The sequence below is a fragment of the Mycosarcoma maydis genome, chromosome 1 (genome assembly GCF_000328475.2).
Source record: "Mycosarcoma maydis chromosome 1, whole genome shotgun sequence".
Lineage (NCBI taxonomy): Eukaryota > Fungi > Basidiomycota > Ustilaginomycetes > Ustilaginales > Mycosarcoma > Mycosarcoma maydis.
In genome coordinates, this window is record NC_026478.1 from 1,181,973 (window position 1) to 1,201,827 (window position 19,855).

Consider the following 19,855-nt stretch of genomic DNA (forward strand, 5'->3'; position numbering starts at 1 on the left):
GGAGAGCAACAGAAACGTCAACGGTCAAAGACTAGCCGAAGGCGAATGTAGAACAAAAGCTGCTCGCCTTCGAGCTTAGCTTTCACCGAAAGCCGAGTTTTTTTTCGCCTGGCTGCGCGTTTTCTGCGTCCCAACTCACATGTGACTCTCTCGCCATCACCGTGCACGATTCACGATTGACTCAATTCCCAAGGACTCTGCACAAGAGGCCGCCTTTTCACCGAAATCTAGCAGGATGATTATCATTTCTATCAAAACAACATTGGTGATTCTCTGCCTTGTCAGGACAGATCAAACCCAGCTTCGCTCTGGATCGCATACCTGAGCTTATCTTCGCACGTCTGTTCATCCGCATAATCGGGGAGCTTCAACATGTTTACACACGTGCTCGCCGTCGGCAGCCTGCTCGTATCATCGCCCGCCTTTCTGATCGCAAACAGCGGGTTCAGCTGACTAAATCCGAGCAGCGGCGGATTGGGCGAGCTGGTGACAAACTTGAGGAAAGCCTTGCGCATGCGCTGGTCGAACCCTTCCAATACCTTCCAGAAATGCTGCACTGTCAGATCCGCTTCGTGGTATCCACCGAGCACGGTGTGCTTACGCAGATCGTCAATGTCCACCGGATCCTCGGTGCCTGAGATCAGGATTGACAGTTCTTCGCGGTTGAAGTTTCGCAGCCAGCGAGGGTTGACAATGTCAGCCAAACCATTGAAGAAGGCAGTGCACTGATGCTGGATCTGCGTCGAAAGTCGATAGTGTGAGATGCGGAAGATGTACTCCATCCGGTTAAGATTGGTGACAGGGATGTTGGCGCCGCCAGGCACCAGCTCGCGCGTCATGCTGACGCCAAACTCCTCGTCAGTAACAGTAAAGTTGAGCGAAAGGTCTTCCACATTGCCCTGGTAATTTTTGAGCGAGATGAGACCCTTGTACAGCTCCTTGTCCAGGCTATCGATCGAGCCCAGGTCGTCAAGGTACGACTGCTTGCCAAGCATTTTCGACAAGAAGAAGCCGGCAAATTTGGCGTCGACCAAGATGCCTTCATACAGCGCCTTGCCAATCACACGCCCAAGAAATTCGTACCACTCGAGTTGGTCCGACGATGTTGCGTACGTGTGCGGGTTCGGATACAGCTCCTGAGCATCTGTTGCCTTCCACAGTCCGCGATTCGTGTCGAATGCTTCTCGCACCAGCGACGTGAGAAACTCTTTGAACAATCCGCCGCCGTCAATGCCAGCTTCCGGTTGGCCGAATTGGTCGACAAAGATGATCTCGAGCGGCTTCTTGAGTTCAGCACCCAGGGGAAACAAGCTGACAAATCCATCCTGCGCCACATGATCTCGTCGAATTTTCACAGCTCGTCGTCGTTGGTACCGGTCCGCGTAGATGCCGTTTTTCACTGCATCGATATTGACGAATTGGCGGAAGATCTGCACGCGCACGTCAAAGGGGATCATGAACGGCACATTGTTCAAGATGCCGAGACGTGGCGAAAGGAAGGCCAAGTTGAGCGCGGTGAGGTGACGGTTTCGGGCGCCGCCCTGCGCGCGCAGCTGTTGCAGACGAGCTAGAGGTTGGCGCGATCGCCTGTCGTCATCCTCATCGTTCGAAGCCTCGTCTCCGGAAGAATCCTCGATCATCGGCGCTGCTGAAGACGCGGTGGAATGCAGGGAATCGGTTGTAGTCGCAGCGGGGCCAGCGGACCCTTCATCCTGCTGTTGCTGCTGCTGTTCGCTGCTGAGCTGCTCCTCCTCGAGCACGACGGTGCGCATGAAATCATTGAGATCGAGATGGCTCACCATCAACCAATGATCGGTAGGCGCAAAGCGGTGCCTCGAGTCTCGCGAATGCAGCTGCTTGAGCAAGGTGGTCACCAGCGTTCGAAGCGACAAAAGCGTCATTCGCATGCCAGGCACTCGCGGGGTGTAACCCTGAACCTTGATGCCTCCCATATCGCCACCGTCGAGGTTAACCAGCCGAGATTTGCCCTCGTACCAATACATAGCAAATGCTACGTTGCGCAAAAGGCCGCTGATGCTCAGGATTTCGTCGCGCGAGAGCCAGGCCACATTTGAACGAGCGCCACCGCCGAAATTTTCGTCCACGGTCGAAAAGAACTCGTCATCGCCAAGCGTGAGGAGCACCTTGGAAAGCATCTCGAGAACCAGAACGAGCGCAGGCCATTCTTTGCCAGTATCTGGTCTCGAAAGAGAAGCAAGGATCTCACGCGCTTTGGTATTATCGTGCGCGGAGGCTAAATTGCGGGCGAGCGCACTGCCGCGAACGTAGCCTCTCCAGAACTCTCGAATGAGGCCGGTCCCCGATGGACCGATGGATCGTGCCTGCTTGGCGGCCTGGTTGGCGGCTTGCATTTCTGCTCCAGAGTACAGCAGACGGTTAAGAACGTGGTCCTGCTTCTCAGTCGGCCACGCAGAGAGGGCTGAGCAGATGAAGGCGAACAGCGGCGCTCGAGTAGATGTGGGGAATCGCTTCGAGATGGCGAGAATTTGGGTAAGGTGGTCGTCAGAGATGAGGATGCGCAGCCTCTCATAGGTCTCGAGCGCATCTGACCGTGCAGCCTTGCGATCATTGCTGCTGCAAGAGAATGTGCCGGGCGCGCTAGTGGCCGGAAGGGCGCCTGCGTTGCCAGGAGGCGCTTCAAAGACAGAGCTTGGAAGCCAGTCTTGGGCATTGGTGAGCGCCTGAAGGTACTTTGCCAGAGAAGCGCCGTCCTTTATGAACGAGATACGTTGAGAGCCGAATGCTAGCAGGTTGGAGAGCAAGTAAGGCTGAGAGAGAGCTTGAGCTGCCTCTGCTGCACTGCTCGAGGCAGGGCACGCATGGTCGACTTGGTCGGATCGTACATGTTTTGGCTCAAATATGGTAATCCAGTCGAGCAGATCGGTGAAAGGCAAATGCTTGGCCAGTTCGGTGACGGCGTTCAGAGGCAGACGCTTGCGCAGCGCAGGAATCGTCATGATGTCAATAGCAAAGAAGTGCAGTGCTCTCTGGCCGAGGGCAGAGCTGTCTGATTGCCGTCGCTGCACATCTTTGTCTATATCCATAGCATCGTCCTGTGTTGCAGCTTGTGCCACTTTGGCCGCAGAGGAGGTATAAGCGAGTTTGAAGGAGTGAATGGGCGCCAGTGATAGCGAAACGGCTGATGACAGACTTGTAGCCGTCGTCTTTTGTTGAACGGTAAAGGAGATGATGTGATTACGAAGGGTGCGATGCAGGCCGAGATCGAGAAGAAGAGACAGAAGCGAGTCGGCCAATGTCTGGTCATGCTTGGCCGACGAGATGGAATTGGCAGGTGATTGGGCGTTTACGCCTGTGATGAGGCCGAGAAAAGCGAGAATTTCCATGTCTAGACTGGACGGGAATGTTGCTGCAGATGCAGAGCTGCCTCTGGATGCTGCTGTTGTGGCAAGGAACCGAAGAGCATGTTTGCAGGCCAAGCGCAGCAGCGAGGGCCAGCTGTCGGCGAGCGTGTGGATCTGATGTGCGTTTTGAAATGGAAGAAAGACAAGGTGCTTGCCATCGGTGGGTTTGGAGACGAGCCGAAGCCAGCTTTGAAAAAGCCGAGAATCTGACTCGTCCATCTTTCTCGAAGCCGGGCCGAGACTGAGTAGCAAGGTTCGGGTACCGAGAATGAGTTCTGGCAACGCCGACGGCTCTGCTTCAACATGTTCCAGGAGCTGCTGAGCCTGGTGCTGCCATTGTGACCTGACTTGCCGAGACTGTAAGATACGCCGGGTCTGCGATTGTATTCGAACAGAGGCCACTTGTTTACGTCTTTGCTGCTCACGTTCGAGGCGTTGCGCCCTTGCACTGCCCGCAGGGTCTGCGGATAACGTTGAGGTACCACCGAGAGTGACAGGTGCTCTTGCACGACCTGCGCCGGTAAAGTGGAAGCTCATAGCGACTGAAGGAGCGTGGCGGCGCGCACTTTTAATCGCCCTTGGTGTGCTTCGAAGGGAGGACAACGATGGTTGTCGAGATGACAGAACAGACGAAGGCGAACTTACTACCAAGCCCAAGGAATTGTTTGCGCAGTTGATGGGTTTCGCGGGTGTATCAGGAGCGCCATGTGTGCACGGTGAATTTCGAGATTCGTGATTACGAAGCCTAAAATCTGTGAATCACGAATGTACTCTGTGACTACTTACTGGATGTGGTTACTTGCGGCTCTCGATACAAGTCACAGTCACGAGTGTCAAGATAGTTTGTGAGTCAAGCCCGAAGCAGCGCACTGCTCAGCGCTTTAGGAAGTCACGAGTGTACGTCGCAGTGTACCTGACGCGTCCCTCGAAACCAGCCGTTCTTAACGCCGTGACCTCCACTTGCGTCTTTTCTTTGGATTTTCCTGTGGTGAGTGTGATTGTTAGGAAACATGGTATAGTTACAACAACATTCGTGATTTTGGAGACCGCACGTGCCACAAGTCGTGAATCACGAATCGTGAATCGTGAATCGTGAATCGTGAATCGTGAATCGTGAATCCGTGACTTGGCCAAAGCATTCACGATTCATGATTACCTTCACCCTTGTCCTAGATCCGATGATTCACGACCTTTCTTTCGTGTTTCGCTCAACGTTGCTCCTACGCTCAAAGTTGCTTCTTAACTTCGATAGCAATCCGTCAGGATTGAGACAGATTGTCCGACGTATTGCTCTTCTATGCAGGCATGTCGGATCAGCTCGAATACACGCTCCTGTACTGGCCCGACATCCCAGGTCGTGGCGAGTTTGTGCGGCTCTGCTTCGAGGCTGCCGGTGTCAAGTACAGAGAAGTCAACGATGTAGCCAAGCTGCAGAAGCTGCTATCGAACAAGGACCTAGTCGGACTAGCTGCTCCGCACTTTGCTGTTCCCATCCTCCGTGTCAGCGCAGGCTACGATGCCGAATCGGCTTCCAAAAAGGTCAAGTCAGAAACTGGTGCAGACATCAAGGACGCTCATGCAACGCACTACATCAGCCAGACACCTGCGATCCTGTTTTTTCTCGCACCACGTCTTGGACTGCTCGGTGATGTGCACCAGCTCTCCGGACTAGATCGCGATGTAGCCGTTGCTCAACTTCACCAGCTCTGTGCAACTGCTCTGGATCTTAACAACGAAGTGCACGACTCGCATCACCCGATCTCAGTGTCGTCCTACTACGAAGATCAGCGAGAAGAAGCTCAGAAACGCGCTGCTGATTTGCGCACCAATCGTATCCCCAAATTCCTGAAGCTATTTGAAACGGCACTAAGCCAGGACGGTGCTGGCTTGGATCAGAAGAAACAGGGCGCAAGGAGAGTGTGGGGAAGCAAGACGAGTGTGGCTGATCTGACCCTCTTTCAGGTCGTGGACGGTCTGCAGTACGCCTTGCCCAAGTATATGCAGAGACTTAAGGATCAAGGCGAGTACGAGAACGTCTTTGTGCTGCACAGCGATATCAGAGCTGAGCTCAAGGGATACCTCGAGAGCAAGAGGAGACTTCCCTACTCGAATGGCGTCTTTCGATACTATCCAGAGCTGGACGATGCGTAATCTGGTGTTCGAACCGAATCTCAAACGTCCAACTGCGCCTCGTCCTTTGGCTGCCTTGAAAACCACGTGGCCATGAGAGCAAGCCAACACGAGGACCTGGCTCAGCTCTACCCGTTCTATGGATGCTGTATCGACGTTCAGGTCGATCATCTGGAATGCCACCAACCACCTAAGTTAATATGAGTCGAGAGATTGCCGAACCCCGCCTTGATTTTTTTTGGAGCAGACAGAGGAAAGCTGCAGTCTGCAATCTGTAGAGATTGCCGACACACGACGGGAGTCGGCGACTAAATTGCCTGGCTTGCCTCTGCTTGCACTAATCTTACCTGTCAACTTGCAAGGGAAACCCCCTTTTTTTATTAAAAAAAATAAAAACTAAACTTCGACTCGCGTTTGCCGACAAAGTTGCAACACGACACTCACGACTCACGACCCCAGCACAAACGACGACTCGTGACTGCGCTGTAATCTGCTCTCTCGGCTATCTCGTTTGCTTCGACACGCCTCAGGGCTCGTTCTTTCTATCTGCGGTGGTGAACTGGACAGTGGCCAATCATGGCTTGCATGTGGAGAAGTGTGGTCCGGTGATCTCTGTCGATGTCAGGGTCAGACAGAAGAAACAGCTCGAACAGACTCTCCTCGTATTGGGCCTGAGTTGAATATAAAGTCCTAGCCGGTGCCAGATCTTTGTGACGTTAGCTTTCCGCCTTCAACTTTTCTATCACTGCTGCATTTCCACATATCTCGTCATGGCTCCTGTTGCAAACACCAAATCTTCGGTGGAGCTCTCCGCTCTTAAGGACAATCTCATCCTCATGGCTACGCACAAAAAGGAGCTTGAGCTGATCAAATCCACACCTGCTGCTCCAGGGCCGGGAATGGCTCTGGTCCACGTTCGCGCTACGGGCGTGTGTGGTTCCGACGTGCACTTCTGGAAGCATGCCGGACTCGGACCTTGGAAGATCGAATCACAGTGCGCTCTAGGTCACGAATCTGGAGGAATCGTCATTGCGGTCGGTGAAGGCGTCGACAACGTGGTCCCTGGTGATCGCGTAGCCATTGAGCCTGGGGTTCCATGCTTCAAAGCTACGTGCGACTTTTGTCGTACAGGAAAGTACAATCTCTGCCCCACCGTCGACTTTTACTCGGTCCCTCCTAAGGATGGAACGCTCAAACGATACCACGAGCACCCAGCGGGCTGGCTGCACAAGGTTCCAGACAACATGTCGTACGAAGAAATTGCGCTTCTCGAACCTCTTTCGGTCACTTTGCAGGCTACACTTCAAGCCGAAATCTCGCTGGGAACGCCGGTGCTAATCACGGGAGCAGGTCCAATTGGAATCGTCCAGCTGCTGTGTGCAAGTGCTGCAGGTGCTACACCGATCGTCATCACTGACGTCGTCAAGGACCGACTCGATTTCGCCCAAAAGATTGTCCCTGGAACTTTCACCTATCAAATCGACCCCAAGAAATCTCCGCTCGAAAGCGCCACTGAGATCTGCAAGGTCTTCTCCAAGGCAAGCGGAAAACACATCGCCCAAGGTGAGCGTGACGTCCAACCCGCCATCACAATGGAATGCACCGGCATTGAAAGCTCGATCCAAACCGCTTCGTACGCCACCGCAGCCAGCGGCTTAGTCTTTGTGATTGGTGTAGGTGCCAACTTGCAACAAATTCCTTTCATGCACCTTTCCACCAACGAAATCACGCTCAAATTCTTGTTCAGGTACAGGGACACTTGGCCCAGAGCAATCAGATTGGTCAGCAGCGGCAAGATCGATGTCAAGCAAATCGTGACCAGCCGCTTCCCGCTAGAAAAGGCAAAGGAGGCTGTAGAACATGCGGCGGATAGGTCCAAGTTTAGTGTCAAGACAATCATCTATGATGATCAGGAGTAGTGGTAATCGAGGTTGATCGTCTAGTATCTTGTTCGGTGTAGGGTTAGTGTAAAGAGCTTTGTTTGAATCACGCATGTCTGATGGAAAAGCTCGTCGCCGTTCAATAAGAAATCATCATGAATGTTAACCGCGAAATGCTGTGAGGAGTGTGTGCATTGCTCGGCACATATATGTCCTCTAGCCACGCTGAGCAAATTCCTGCAGCCAGCCAGGCTCGATAACGCTGACCGTCCTAGCAAATGTTTGGGTTGTGAACACGAGCTCTTCAAAGAGAATCGCGTCCATCTTCTTACTCGTACCTGGACCGCGAGTTGGTGCTTCTCGTGCCATCTTACTAGGATGCAACGTGGATGAGGGGTGGATCTTGAACATGCCAGCTGAGCTCGAAGCGGACGAAGTGATGCGCTTGTACGTGTTGGGTGCGGAAGCGTTTTTCAAGGCTGCGTTGGCGATGCGTCCTTCGAGAAGCGATTGACGGAGACCGGTGAAGTGGGTATCCTCTTCGGAATGGTGTGTGGACAAGGGAGTGGCGAATTTGCGAGTGACGAAGAGTCCGCTTCTATCCACTTGCTTGATCAGCGCCGAGCAAGAGGAGCTGTCTGAATCGGATTCCGATGCCTTGTCTTGCTGGTGGTTTGCAGTACTATCGAAACGTTGATCGAGATCGTCATCACACACTATGTTTTGCTGTCGACAAATCGTTTGCAGTTGCTTTCGAATATGCAGCACGTTCTTGACCGCTTTCTCGTGAACGTAGTGATTGCTACACCACGCCTTGAGCTGTTCTTTGGCTTCGCGCTCTACCACCTTGGCATCAACGTTAGCCTCACCCTTGCGCCTCTTGGCCATTTGACGTGATTTATCCGATTCGTCAAGATACGAATACAAGACGCTAAGCAGCGTAGCGTGGTCACCGGTTGGATGGATGAAGGTAGCTTTGGCTCGATTCGCCTCGTCGCGTTTTTCCGGGTCGGAAGGCTCGACAAGGATAGACCGGTCCGCGGAAAGGATCGCGATCAGGTCACGAACCTGTCTTGCTACTGTAGGACCGCGTTCACCGGCAGCGATGAGCGAGCGTGAGTAGGATGGTGATACGGGAAGCATGGCCATCTTGCTACCGATCGATGTCAAAGCCAGTTTGGCGGTTGGTTTTACCGCTTTCGCCTCGGCCTCGCCTTTGCACTGTGACTGAGCAGGGATGGTCTTGATCTCGAGCGCGCCCAGCTGGATTAGCTGAAGGACAGATTCCTGCAAGCCCGTACGATCGGGTTGATCCAACCAGTCGAATGTATATGGATCTTGACCCATAGCGCAAAGTTGGAGCACGGCAGCAGCTAGATCTGTCCTTACGATCTCAGGAGTGCCGGCAAGCGAAAGACTCTTGAATGCCTCCTGCGTGTACAAACGGTAGCACTCTCCTGCACGTTCACGACCCGCTCGACCTGCTCGCTGCCTCGCCGCCGACTGACTGATCTCTTGCACCTGTAGCGTCTCGACTGCTGTTCCCGGTGTGTAAACTTTCTCTTTCGCCAAACCGCAGTCGACAACAAAGACGATACCCGGAATCGTGATACTTGTTTCGGCAATGTTGGTAGCCAGCACAACTTTGCGCGTGCGAGGTGGTGTGGGACCAAACACTTTGGCACTTGCACTGGGGCCGAGAGCAGCATAGAGCGGAGCAATCATGAGCGACATGGGAAGCTGCTTTCCCTCAGCTTCAGCCCAGGCAGGTAGTTCGGACGAGTAGAGCTCCAAAGAACGTGCGAGCGTGTCGATCTCTTCCTGACCAGTCATAAAGACAAGAATGTCGCCTGGCGGGCGCGAGACATGGATCTGAAGAACAGTGCGTAAAGCAGCGTCAGTCCATTCTTGCGCTGGTTGGTCGGTGTGAAACATGGTGACCTCGTGTTGACGGCCTTTGACGTAGAGGATGGGAACTTGTTGCTTTTCATTGGCTGCGGTGATTGTTTTGGAGTCGAATATGCTCATGGTGTTAGCAAGGGCAGTAGATGGCGTAGCAAAGAAGTTGGCGAACCGGTCGGCATCGAGGGTGGCAGACATGACAATGATCTTGAGCTCGGACACTTCGGGCTCGTTTGAGGGCTTGCCACGTGCCACCCAGGAGTAACGGAGCGCTTTGCGTTCACGTTGTATTCTTTTGGCAAGACCGAGCACCTGATCTGTACGAAGCGTCCTTTCGTGCGCCTCATCGATGATCAGCACCGAATACTTGAGCAGCAAGTTGGACTGCAAGGCGGTCGAATTTGGAGAAGCCGAACTAGATATACCAGCAGCAACATCACCAATCATTTCTCGCAACACCATACCGTCGGTCATGAACTTGACACGCGTGTTGCGGGTGGTGCGATCCTCGAATCGAATGCTGTAACCAACCAAGCCGCCTGCGGCTGTTCGTGCTTTGCCCTTGAGGTTGGGTAGCAGAGCAGGGTCAGGCTGACCCATCTCTACTGCAACACGCCGTGCAAGTGAGGTAGCAGCGACTCGTCTAGGTTGTGTCACACCGATCATCTGGACAGGTGCGTGGCGTGCGAAACCTGCTTCGAATAGGAATTGGGGGATCTGGGTGGTTTTGCCTGAACCGGTCTCGCCGAGAATGACAACCGTGTCATGCTTGCGGATCGCTTCTACGATAGCTTCTTTTCCAGAAGAGATGGGTAGAGCTGCCCGAGAATCGGTTATGCGCTGATTGACGTTTTTCAGTGCATCTTTGATCCATGCTGCGCCGTCGGACCCGTTTGAAGTGAAAGCATGCGTGCTGCGAGAAGGTGGCGAAGGCGCTGAATGAGAGGGCGTGCGCGTTACTTCTGGCTTAAAGAAAGTCTTGGATGGACTTGACAGGTTGTGAGAGGGTGCATTGACATACTTGCTCTTTTTGATCTTCTTGGGTGACGATGGGTTGGACGAGACGGCGGTGGGTGAGTTTGGCGAAGCGAGTCCATCTTGTCGGTACCGCTTCTTCTGTGGTGAATAATGGATTAGGGGCATGTCGTGAAGATCAAGAAGGACGGTCTGAGGAGGTTTCGTGGAGAGAAGAGACGAGCATCTATGCAGGCGAGTAGGTGTGAGGGATGGAGGCGGGGAGGAGCGGCTCAAGCTTGGAATCTTGGGAATCCTTTTTGCTGGTTGCGGCCTTTGATGCAAGCTTCCAAAAATTTGGGTTTAAAGTGCGAAGCCGAGTTCCGGAAAGGTGTCAGACTGCGGAACGCGGAACGCGGAACGTGGCACGTGGGAAGTGGGACCTGGGACCTGGGACGTGGGATATTGTGAAGGATGTATGGTTGTATGACCTAACATGTGTCTGCACGCCCACACGCCAACACGCAATCGTGAATCGCAAACCAAGCCCCTGCCGTAAAGCTTTGCCAGGTAATCATGAATCGTGAATCATATACCTGCCTGCTGGAAAATGGAAGATTTTGTGCAGGCAGCTTAGACCGAAAGGCTTGCATCACGGCAAGGAGGATGCGAAATGGAAACGAGATGTTGAGCGAGGCGGAGGTGGAATCGTGAATGAGAGCACAGCCTCACGTCGAAAAGCAATTACGCGAGTTGGGCTTGGCACAGGAAAGAAAGCTGTCAAAGGTGCACCGCCCCATCCTTCATCTTGGGTAACGTATTAAATTCTGTCTGGCGTGTGATCTGATGCACTCCCGACTGTACAGTGCAGTACGCTAGGGTAGGTACAAACGTGGGTTTCGTACATGGACTTGTCGATCTCGGTGATTCGCATGTCGGTTGTTGACGATCCCGCAGGAAGGAACCCGGCGATCCATAATTGACGATTGGTGCAAGGCATGAATCGCTTCTGCGTTATTTGGGAAGGTGGTGTTGGGTCGTGCCATAAGTTGAGTCGACGGGAGTCCTTGGATTCTTCTACCAATTCTCGCGGCTTTCCTCGCGCACCGAAAAGACTCGACTCGGCAATGACTCTCTTAACGAGCAGGGATCACGAATCCAGCACTCACGCCAGCTCTCACGACTGGTCGATGAGTTAAACAAGAAGGACTTGGACTCAAAGACGAAAGATGACATTCTCAAAGGTCGTGTCTGTCTTTGCCATGTTGATCGCAGCGAGTACCTCGTCGGTCCAGTATGCGGAGCTGCGCCGACCTAAGACTCCGTGCATCGTGGATCCCTGTGACAATGTACTCCCTCTCCGACCATGCATGAGATGGATAAGCCAATCTGATCGTCGAAGCGATCAGCGATACGCGCGCAAGCTGTTGGATACATCCTTTGGAATAAATAATGCCGATTCCAAGTCCGGACGCTTTGTGCGGATCACGAGACAAAATGCCGAATGTGCATGTGATCAAGATGATCATGACAACGATGGCAGCAGCAAGTGGAAAAGCGCTCATTGTCAAGAAGGACGAGGAGGTCATAACAAAGCCAAGAAGCAAAGAACGAGAAAGAAGCGTTGGAATTTCAAAGGGCCTAGCGAGATTCACGGTTCGTCGGTTGAAATCCGGCGTCGCGCCTTGTTTGGTTGTGCATGCAGGTCGAATCGTGAATCTGCGTCGCTTTAACCAACCTCTCGTGTCTGAGAACCGCTTCCTGTTGCTACGATTCGTCACTGTTGCGCACTAGCACTCACAAATCTGGATAAGATCGTCTGTTACTTGTGCCTCTTGTTCATCTCCCCGTCAAGGCCACCAACAGTCACTTTTAGTCACAACGTGTTGGTTCAAAGTTTACGTTGATGACTGGTCGGTGTCTCGCTCAGATTTGTGATTGCTTAAATACAGCCGTGAGCCACACTCGCGACTGTTGCAAAGGGCACGTGCCGTCCACCCCGCCTTGCTTGTCTTGCTTGCCTTGCTTGCCTTGCTTGCCTTGCTTGCCTTGCTTGCCTTGGCTCGCCCTCGTGCCTGCCTCTTGATTTTGTTTTTCCTGAGTTGCCTCTGACCATCGTTTCGAGTCTTCTTCCTACCATCCTCATCTTTTCCCTATTTTCGTCTTCTCCATCGCTTGTCTTCGCTCGTCTGATCCGCCCACATCCGTCATACATCCGCTTTTGGTATCATTGCGTCACCACCTTGACACCCAAGATCCTACTTTGGCTGCGTCAGATCAACCCACCAGACCCACACACTTTTTTGCTCGTACAAAGGCGGCCCAATCGATCGACTCGTGCCATACCTGACAAAACTGAACCTATACATCCTGGAGTAGCCACGGTCAACCATCACGTCACGCACCACACATCCCAACATTGGAACACTTCTTCCACTCGCCGCTTGCTGTTCACGCTCTATATCCTGCCACCAGAACGGGCATATCACTAGGAGCACCTGGCTTCTATTCCTCCGCAATTTCACCAGCTGCTGATCTTGACGTAGACAAGATGTCGGCACATCCATCAAACCCACACCGTACACCGTATAACGTCCTCAATCAGACGTTCCTGATCGACAATGCCTACGCCATCACCAAGGACCTCGGCCAGGGTGCCTACGGTTGCGTAGCTGCTGCCACCCACAAGGGCACCGGCGAAAGCGTAGCTATCAAAAAGATCACCAACGTCTTCACCAAAAAGATCCTCACAAAACGTGCCTTACGAGAGATCAAACTTTTGCGTCACTTCCGCGGCCACAAAAACATCACCTGCCTATACGACATGGACATTATCGACCCCGTCGGCTTCAACGAGGTCTATCTCTATGAAGAGCTCATGGAAGCTGATTTGCATGCCATCATTCGATCCGGCCAGCCTTTGTCGGACGCTCACTTTCAGTCGTTCATCTATCAAACACTGTGCGGCTTGAAGTACATTCATTCCGCCTCGGTCTTGCATCGAGACCTCAAGCCCGGCAACTTGCTCGTCAACGCCGACTGCGAACTCAAGATCTGCGATTTTGGCCTTGCACGTGGCTTCGAGACGGATCCGGAATTGGCCAAGCAGGTGGGCGCAGGTTTCATGACCGAGTACGTAGCAACTCGATGGTATCGTGCACCAGAAATCATGCTCAGCTTTCAGAACTATACCACAGCGATCGACATCTGGTCGGTTGGATGCATCCTTGCCGAGCTCTTGGGAGGACGACCGATCTTCAAGGGTAGGGACTACGTCGATCAGCTCAACCAGATTTTGCACTACTTGGGAACGCCGAGCGAAGAGACGCTCCGACGCGTTGGATCTCCGCGTGCACAGGACTACATTCGATCTCTACCTTATCAACCGCGCATTCCTTTCGATCGACTATATCCACAAGCCAACCCTCAGGCGCTGAACCTGTTGGAACGCATGCTCGAGTTCGACCCCGCCAAACGCATCTCCTGCGAAGAGGCACTGCAGCACCCATACCTGTCAGTATGGCATGACCCCGCTGACGAACCCGTCTGCCCGCGCAAGTTTGATTTCGGCTTTGAAAGCGTCGATGAAGTGCAAGGCATGAAGACGCTCATTCTCGAGGAAGTGCGTAGCTTCCGAACCGAAGTTCGACGTCAGGCCAGATTGATGCAACAACCAAAGAGGCAAGAGTCTTTGCCTATTCCAAGCAGAGAGGACATTCAGCGGAGCAGTCCAACCGAGGAAGGCAATCCGGCCTATTCGGTATTAGGTGCAAGTGCGGGCATCATTCAGGGTGCAACCAACTCGGAGCATGCCAGCGGCGTGCTCAATGATGCGTGTGTCATGGAGGAGCCTGCAGAGAGCTTTGAGAGGGAGTTGATGCAGGCAAGGTAAACAGCTCACCTCGCGGTCAAAATCGACATGATGCAATGCAGATAATTTCAACTTGACACTCACGACCAAGTCGAAAGATGTAGGACTTGGCAGCTTGGGTTGAGGCTCAGAAATGGGTTGTGAGATAATTTGGATGTGATATTCGTGATTGGGCACGTTACTCTACCAGACGACTTTCAGAGTCGACAAACGCGTGAACGGCGATATCGGCATTGACGACACCAGCGTTTTCGAGAACGTGGAGCGTGTCTTTGATTGTTTGGCTCGAGATGGTGGTAGTGGATGTATTCTGTCCGGTGCTGGGAAGCTTGAGCGAGGTCGGATTGGGTGTTTGCTCACCAGCCCACCTGACGGTGTCCAACCAGCTCTGCACGTCTTGCTGCTTGTACTGGTGGTGTGCAACGATCCATTGCAGGGCGCTTCCGTTCTGTCTGGTTTCAGGGTTGGCAAAGTCTCGGATGCTCTGTTGCAGTCGGTTGAGGAAATCGGGAAGGATGCTAGAGACCGCGTGGTGAGGCGCCAGGGCAGTGTTGGACGAAGCAGCGATCGTCCAACTAGGCCAGGGTGTGGGGACGTTGCCGATAAATCTCAGCTCGCCCGAGTCGACGTAGGGCTTGGTGGTATACCATTCCCACATGAAACAGCTCGTCTGTGCGCCCTCTTTGCCGTTGACACCATCGCGCAGATTCTGAAAAGTGTCGTTGACTTTGAACTCGAGCTCGGCACCAGCACCGCTCGTAGCGCTCGTGTTCCATCCGTGCTGCAACGCCATGACGCTAGCCATGATCTGACTTCCACTGCCGATGCGAGAGATGCCGATCTTGGTTCGCCTTAGATCGTCGATCGAGTTGTACGACGACGCATACGGTTGCGTACCCGTGATCACCGCCCAGTTGAGCGAAGTGCGTACGTATGAGCCCACGAGCTTGTAGTCGCTTCGTCCTTTGGCAATGCCCGTGATCAGCGCTTCGGTGAGAGCGACGGCTACATCAATCGTTTGTCCGTTGGTCTCCGACGCGTCGAGCGACGTCAGCATCTGACCTGTCCCCGAAGGTTGCGAGACCAGCTCGATGTTCTGCTTGCCCCAGTCAGTGGCAGCGAGGTGGTGCAGCGGAGCTGCAAAGTGCTCCGGTACATAGCCGATGCGCAGTTTGTTCGTCTCGCCCATTGTTGCAAAGCTGTCTTACTTTCTTCTCTTTGCGGCGTACAAGGTCGATGTGGTATAGAGAACGACTGTCTACAAGCCGTGGAAAGTAAGGTAGCCGTGCCTGGAAGAATGCGCCCAAGTTTAGCCTCGGCTATCACATACAGTCGTGAGTACGTGATACACACACTTACGACTCTCACACAAGTCACCAAGCAAGCGACGAGCGTCAAGTCTTTACCTCGACTCACGACTTGGACCGGCGATTTGACCCTTTCGCTGAGAGCTCCACAGAGAAATGATACTATTAGATTATTCACGATTAACTTATTCGTGAGCCATGGTTGCGACATTTGGAAAACGTGAAACTAGGCTTTTGGCACCGATCGGGTGGGCCCGATGTCGCGCTCGTCACTGCGTGTTGGAGCAAGCACAGACCACCGCACACTCGTGACTGCGGCCGCCAACCAAGAAACAAGGACGACGAGTGTGTGTATGCATTCATGGTGGTGCCACACGCGCTTGTTGTTTCAAAGGCAACCCTTAGCACCATTGCAAGCATCAAGTGCAGTCGTCAACATTGAGCATGTCCGCTTCAACCTCGACGCGGCTCAACGAGGCGCTTTCGCTTCTTGTCCAATCGCCGCCTGGCCAGACCTCGCAGGTGTACCACGATCTGCGCGGCATCCTGTTCGATGCGGAATCCAACTCTACCGACAAGATCGACGACTCGTCGCTCCAATCGGCTGCAGCTGTCGCGCTCGAGGAATACAACACGCAGCAGCTCGTCACCGCCACTCTGCCGGACGATGCGTCGGCTGTTATCATCTGCCAGGCCGGTCAAGTGGCTGATGCCAGCGCGACCGAGGTGGGCGTCAAGAGGTATTTGCACGCTAAGCTCAAAAAGACGTTCTTGTTCGATCACGTAAAGAGGACAGTAAGCGATGTCAAAGATGCACCGGAAAGCGTCGATGCTGAGGTGGAAGCCACGAGAGCAGCGCTGGAACACGCGTTGGAGTCGTACGTCAAGGACAGGTATCCAGACGGCGTGAGCAGCGTATTTGCTGTCTCAAGTATGCCAGTCAAAGACCAAGTCGAATTTAACCAGCACGTCGGAACCGCGGCGGTGGAAAATGCAAAGTCGACAGTCGAGAACACGGCTAATGCCAGCGATCACGATGGCGCTGCTATCGCTCAAGACGCTTCCAACAAGGACGACGACCAAGCACAAGTCAAAGCCGACGCAGTCGATGCTGTCGCCACAGTCGATACGGTCTCGTCGTCCGCTTTGACCTCAACGTCGGCTGCGCCTCAAGCCACGAGTCGAGTCAAGACCACGTTTGCGATCCACCATGTTGGAAATCGATTCAACCTCTCCAACTTCTGGTCTGGTCGATGGCGTGCATCGTATACGCTTGATGCGCACTCGACGCCTCGGACGTTGACTTGCTCCATCACGGTGCAGGTGCACTACTTTGAAAATGGAAATGTACAGCTCAACGCTGCCAAGCCACGCACGTTTCACCTCTCGGCCAACGACGACAACTTGGTCCACCAAGTGGTGAGCGTGATCGGCGCACACGAGGACGCCTGGCAGCACGCACTCGAACACACTTACGACGAGTTGGCCGAATCAGCTTTCAAAGCTTTGAGGAGGCAGCTCCCGTTGACCAGGCAGAAGGTAGATTGGGACAAGGTACTCAATTACAAGCTGCGCGATCAATTGGCCAGAGCGTGAACATCCCAGTCACCAGTCTTGTAATCGATCGGCGTGTACTTTCCGTTTGGCAACACTCCCTCTTGTGGTTCAGATGCATCGGCGTTTGTAAGTTGTGTGTACATTGAGTCGTGGAACAACGGTTTTATCGCGCGCACAGACTCAACACACCAAAAAACACAATCACAGCACAGGTTTATTTCCAAAGGTATAAAGATTGACAACAGAACACACGTTCGCCGACAGGCGGAGCTACGTCTACGAGTGGTACTTGGTCTTTCTCAAGCCGTTGAACCAAGCATCGTCCCTGATCAACTCAGCGGCTCGTTCAGCGACCATCAAGATGGTCAGCATAGGGTTGATGGTTGGGAGCGTCGGCAGTACGCTTGCGTCGCAGACCCTGACGCCCTTGAGGCCTACCACCCTGAGATCCTTTTCGTCGACCACGACGGTATCGTCCTTTCCGTTGCCACCATGTGCGGCGCTGGGCGTTCCCATCCTGCACGTGCCCGCCGGATGATACACGGTGTGAGCGACCTTCCGAGCGTACTCTCCGATATCCTTATCTGACTGGATCTTGGGGCCTGGAGCGACCTCCTTGACCAGATGCTCTTTGAACGGCGATTGCTCAGCAATCTTTCGCGCCCATTTGACGCCTTCGATCAGGATGCGTTCGTCGTAGTTGTCCTTGTCTTCAAAGTATTTGAAATCCAGCAATGGTTTGTCCTTGGGGTTGGCAGAGGCGAGTGACACCTTACCGCGCGCTTGTGAACGGCAGATGTTGGGCGTCATGCAGATGGCGTGTTTGGGTCGCTCGTAACCAACACGTTCCGTGTTGTCGGCAAACGGTACCTGGTAGATATGGAACATGAGATCCGGTCCAGGGTGCGCGTTGGGCTCGGCATCAGAAGGCAGCACTCGCAGGAAGAGACCCGCATCGGACGACATGACTGTCTCGGGCGGCGTGTCTCGTGTCTCCCACATGACAATTGACTCGGGATGATCCGTCAGGTTGAGCCCGACACCAGGAACGTCGTGCTTGCAAGTCAGACCAAGCGCCTCGAGATCCTTGCGTGGACCAACACCCGAGTGCAGCAGAAGACGTGGCGTGTCGATGGCACCCGCACACAGAATCACCTCCTTACGCGCGGTAAGCGTCTTGCTCAATCCATGCTTGGTGGTCACTTTGACACCAGTCACCTTGCTACTGTCATCCGAAGCGTACTCGAGCGTGTTGGCCCACGTCTCCAAGAAAAGGTGCAGATTGTGACGCTTGTACGGACCATGAGGCATGATCGGGTGCAGGTAGGCGACCGAAGCACTGCTTCTCTGACCCGAATACGGATCGTAGGCGATATCAAAGAATCCAACCGCTTTCTGGAATCCGCCACGGTGAACAATGTGTGCGTTGAGATCTTCCAACACAGGAGCACCGGTTGCTCGGGATGAGGCGAGCACCCAATCACGTGCCACCTGGTTTCGCTGCTGAGGCGCCACGGGAACAATGTTCATCTTGAGTCGATCGCCGTATGGCTGAACAGTGCTTGCAGACCACGAGGGGCAAGCGTAGTTGTTGGCCCAGTCATCCAGGTCCTCGTTGAAGGGACGGAAGGAGATGAGCGTGTTGTGGGATGAGCAACCGCCCAGAACGCGCGCACGAGAGTGACGGATGAACGAGTTTCCTCGAGGTTGGGGCACGGTGGGGTAGTCGTAGTCGAGATCAGAGCCGAGCATCTCGAGCCAACGCCTGAGGTCGAGCACCATATCGTTTCCGACATCGGTGGGACCGCCTTCGATCACGGCGACAGAAACGTTGCGGTCTTCGGTCAGACGGTTAGCCAGCACAGCACCAGCTGTACCACCACCGACAATTACATAGTCGAACTCGGTGTTGCCGCCAGGCAAGAGGTGAGAGGCTAGCGAGGCGAGTCGCTCGCGTGCGGAGGGACCAGACGAGGAAGCCACCGGAGTAGGGTTGGCAGGCTTGTCCTCAACTGTTTGGCCGTGGACGGGATTGGTGTCGGGCCTAGCTGGGTTGGGCTTGGGCGCCATCGTGATCAAAGGTAACGTCGCGCGCGAAAATGTGCGGTGTTGCTTGTCCGTGAGTGATGCTAGTCAAAGGTTGCCTCACAAGAAAAGTCTTGGAAGATCAAAGTGTGACAAGATGGGAGAAGAAGCAGAGATCGGGATGAATTAAACGGAATGCTCTACTTATAGGACAACTTCTCAACCCAAGTCATAGAGTGGGCAAGTTCGCTTCTCAAATTGGCGAGAATCACGAATGCAGCAGTCACGAGTGGGCATTGATTTCGATCTAAGAATCTAGTGCCGTTCGTACGATGGAGCACAGGTTCACCCGCGGGACACAGAACACGTATGGATGCGAGCAACCTGAACGGCGTTCATCGACGAGCTAAGAGATACTCGAGCCAAGCCAATCGTGAATGCAGGACTGTACGACCACCAAATTAGCCGTGTTGCTCTGCTTGGAAATCTCTCCGAGTGGCTGCCAATCTGGGCGAGCGGAGTGGAGTTGGGAGGAGTACTGTACTGTACAGCTGCAACGTAAGCAGCAAAGTGAGGCAATCCGGCTTCTACAAATGGCGAGCTCAAGCCGCGGTCTTGCTTGACCATGCCTTTTTTTTGTTTTTATTTTTTAAGGGCTTGAAGATAAGTCAACTGCTCGGCACGAACAGACAAGACATGCGCAATCGTGAATCAGGAATGAGCAAAAATCCCCTTCATTTTCTTTTCAACCTTTCCATTTTTTTTACCTTGTGTGCCGCCAAACGTGCAATTGAAGTTAACCCGCGGCGCCTCCACTTTTTGAAAGCACCCAGTCACGACTTGTGT

At 53.6% G+C, this 19,855-nt stretch overlaps 9 protein-coding genes across 9 annotated transcripts; 5 read left to right on the top strand and 4 right to left on the bottom strand.

Moving 5' to 3' along the window:
• Positions 1-281: 281 nt before the first annotated feature.
• Positions 282-3,920, bottom strand: UMAG_10106 (uncharacterized protein; the record flags this gene model as incomplete). Its single annotated transcript, XM_011388361.1, has 1 exon — positions 282-3,920. One exon carries the CDS (start codon positions 3,918-3,920, stop codon positions 282-284), a length of 3,639 nt encoding a protein of 1,212 aa, XP_011386663.1.
• A 768-nt stretch (positions 3,921-4,688) lies between these two features.
• On the top strand, positions 4,689-5,534 carry UMAG_00417 (uncharacterized protein; the record flags this gene model as incomplete). Its single annotated transcript, XM_011387990.1, has 1 exon — positions 4,689-5,534. One exon carries the CDS (start codon positions 4,689-4,691, stop codon positions 5,532-5,534), a length of 846 nt encoding a protein of 281 aa, XP_011386292.1.
• Positions 5,535-6,283: 749 nt separating this feature from the next.
• Positions 6,284-7,432, top strand: UMAG_00418 (putative xylitol dehydrogenase; the record flags this gene model as incomplete). The annotated part of the gene is made up of 1 exon (XM_011387991.1): positions 6,284-7,432. The coding sequence occupies one exon, from the start codon at positions 6,284-6,286 to the stop codon at positions 7,430-7,432; it is 1,149 nt and encodes a 382-aa protein (XP_011386293.1).
• A 177-nt stretch (positions 7,433-7,609) lies between these two features.
• Positions 7,610-10,438, bottom strand: UMAG_00419 (uncharacterized protein; the record flags this gene model as incomplete). The annotated part of the gene is made up of 1 exon (XM_011387992.1): positions 7,610-10,438. The coding sequence occupies one exon, from the start codon at positions 10,436-10,438 to the stop codon at positions 7,610-7,612; it is 2,829 nt and encodes a 942-aa protein (XP_011386294.1).
• A 1,040-nt stretch (positions 10,439-11,478) lies between these two features.
• UMAG_00420 (uncharacterized protein) lies at positions 11,479-11,982 on the top strand (the record flags this gene model as incomplete). Its single annotated transcript, XM_011387993.1, has 1 exon — positions 11,479-11,982. One exon carries the CDS (start codon positions 11,479-11,481, stop codon positions 11,980-11,982), a length of 504 nt encoding a protein of 167 aa, XP_011386295.1.
• An 818-nt stretch (positions 11,983-12,800) lies between these two features.
• Positions 12,801-14,141, top strand: UMAG_10107 (putative mitogen-activated serine/threonine-protein kinase SLT2; the record flags this gene model as incomplete). Its single annotated transcript, XM_011388362.1, has 1 exon — positions 12,801-14,141. One exon carries the CDS (start codon positions 12,801-12,803, stop codon positions 14,139-14,141), a length of 1,341 nt encoding a protein of 446 aa, XP_011386664.1.
• Positions 14,142-14,298: 157 nt separating this feature from the next.
• UMAG_00422 (uncharacterized protein) lies at positions 14,299-15,309 on the bottom strand (the record flags this gene model as incomplete). The annotated part of the gene is made up of 1 exon (XM_011387994.1): positions 14,299-15,309. One exon carries the CDS (start codon positions 15,307-15,309, stop codon positions 14,299-14,301), a length of 1,011 nt encoding a protein of 336 aa, XP_011386296.1.
• A 562-nt stretch (positions 15,310-15,871) lies between these two features.
• Positions 15,872-17,023, top strand: UMAG_00423 (uncharacterized protein; the record flags this gene model as incomplete). The annotated part of the gene is made up of 1 exon (XM_011387995.1): positions 15,872-17,023. One exon carries the CDS (start codon positions 15,872-15,874, stop codon positions 17,021-17,023), a length of 1,152 nt encoding a protein of 383 aa, XP_011386297.1.
• A 237-nt stretch (positions 17,024-17,260) lies between these two features.
• Positions 17,261-19,054, bottom strand: UMAG_00424 (uncharacterized protein; the record flags this gene model as incomplete). The annotated part of the gene is made up of 1 exon (XM_011387996.1): positions 17,261-19,054. The coding sequence occupies one exon, from the start codon at positions 19,052-19,054 to the stop codon at positions 17,261-17,263; it is 1,794 nt and encodes a 597-aa protein (XP_011386298.1).
• Between the last annotated feature and the right edge of the window lie 801 nt (positions 19,055-19,855).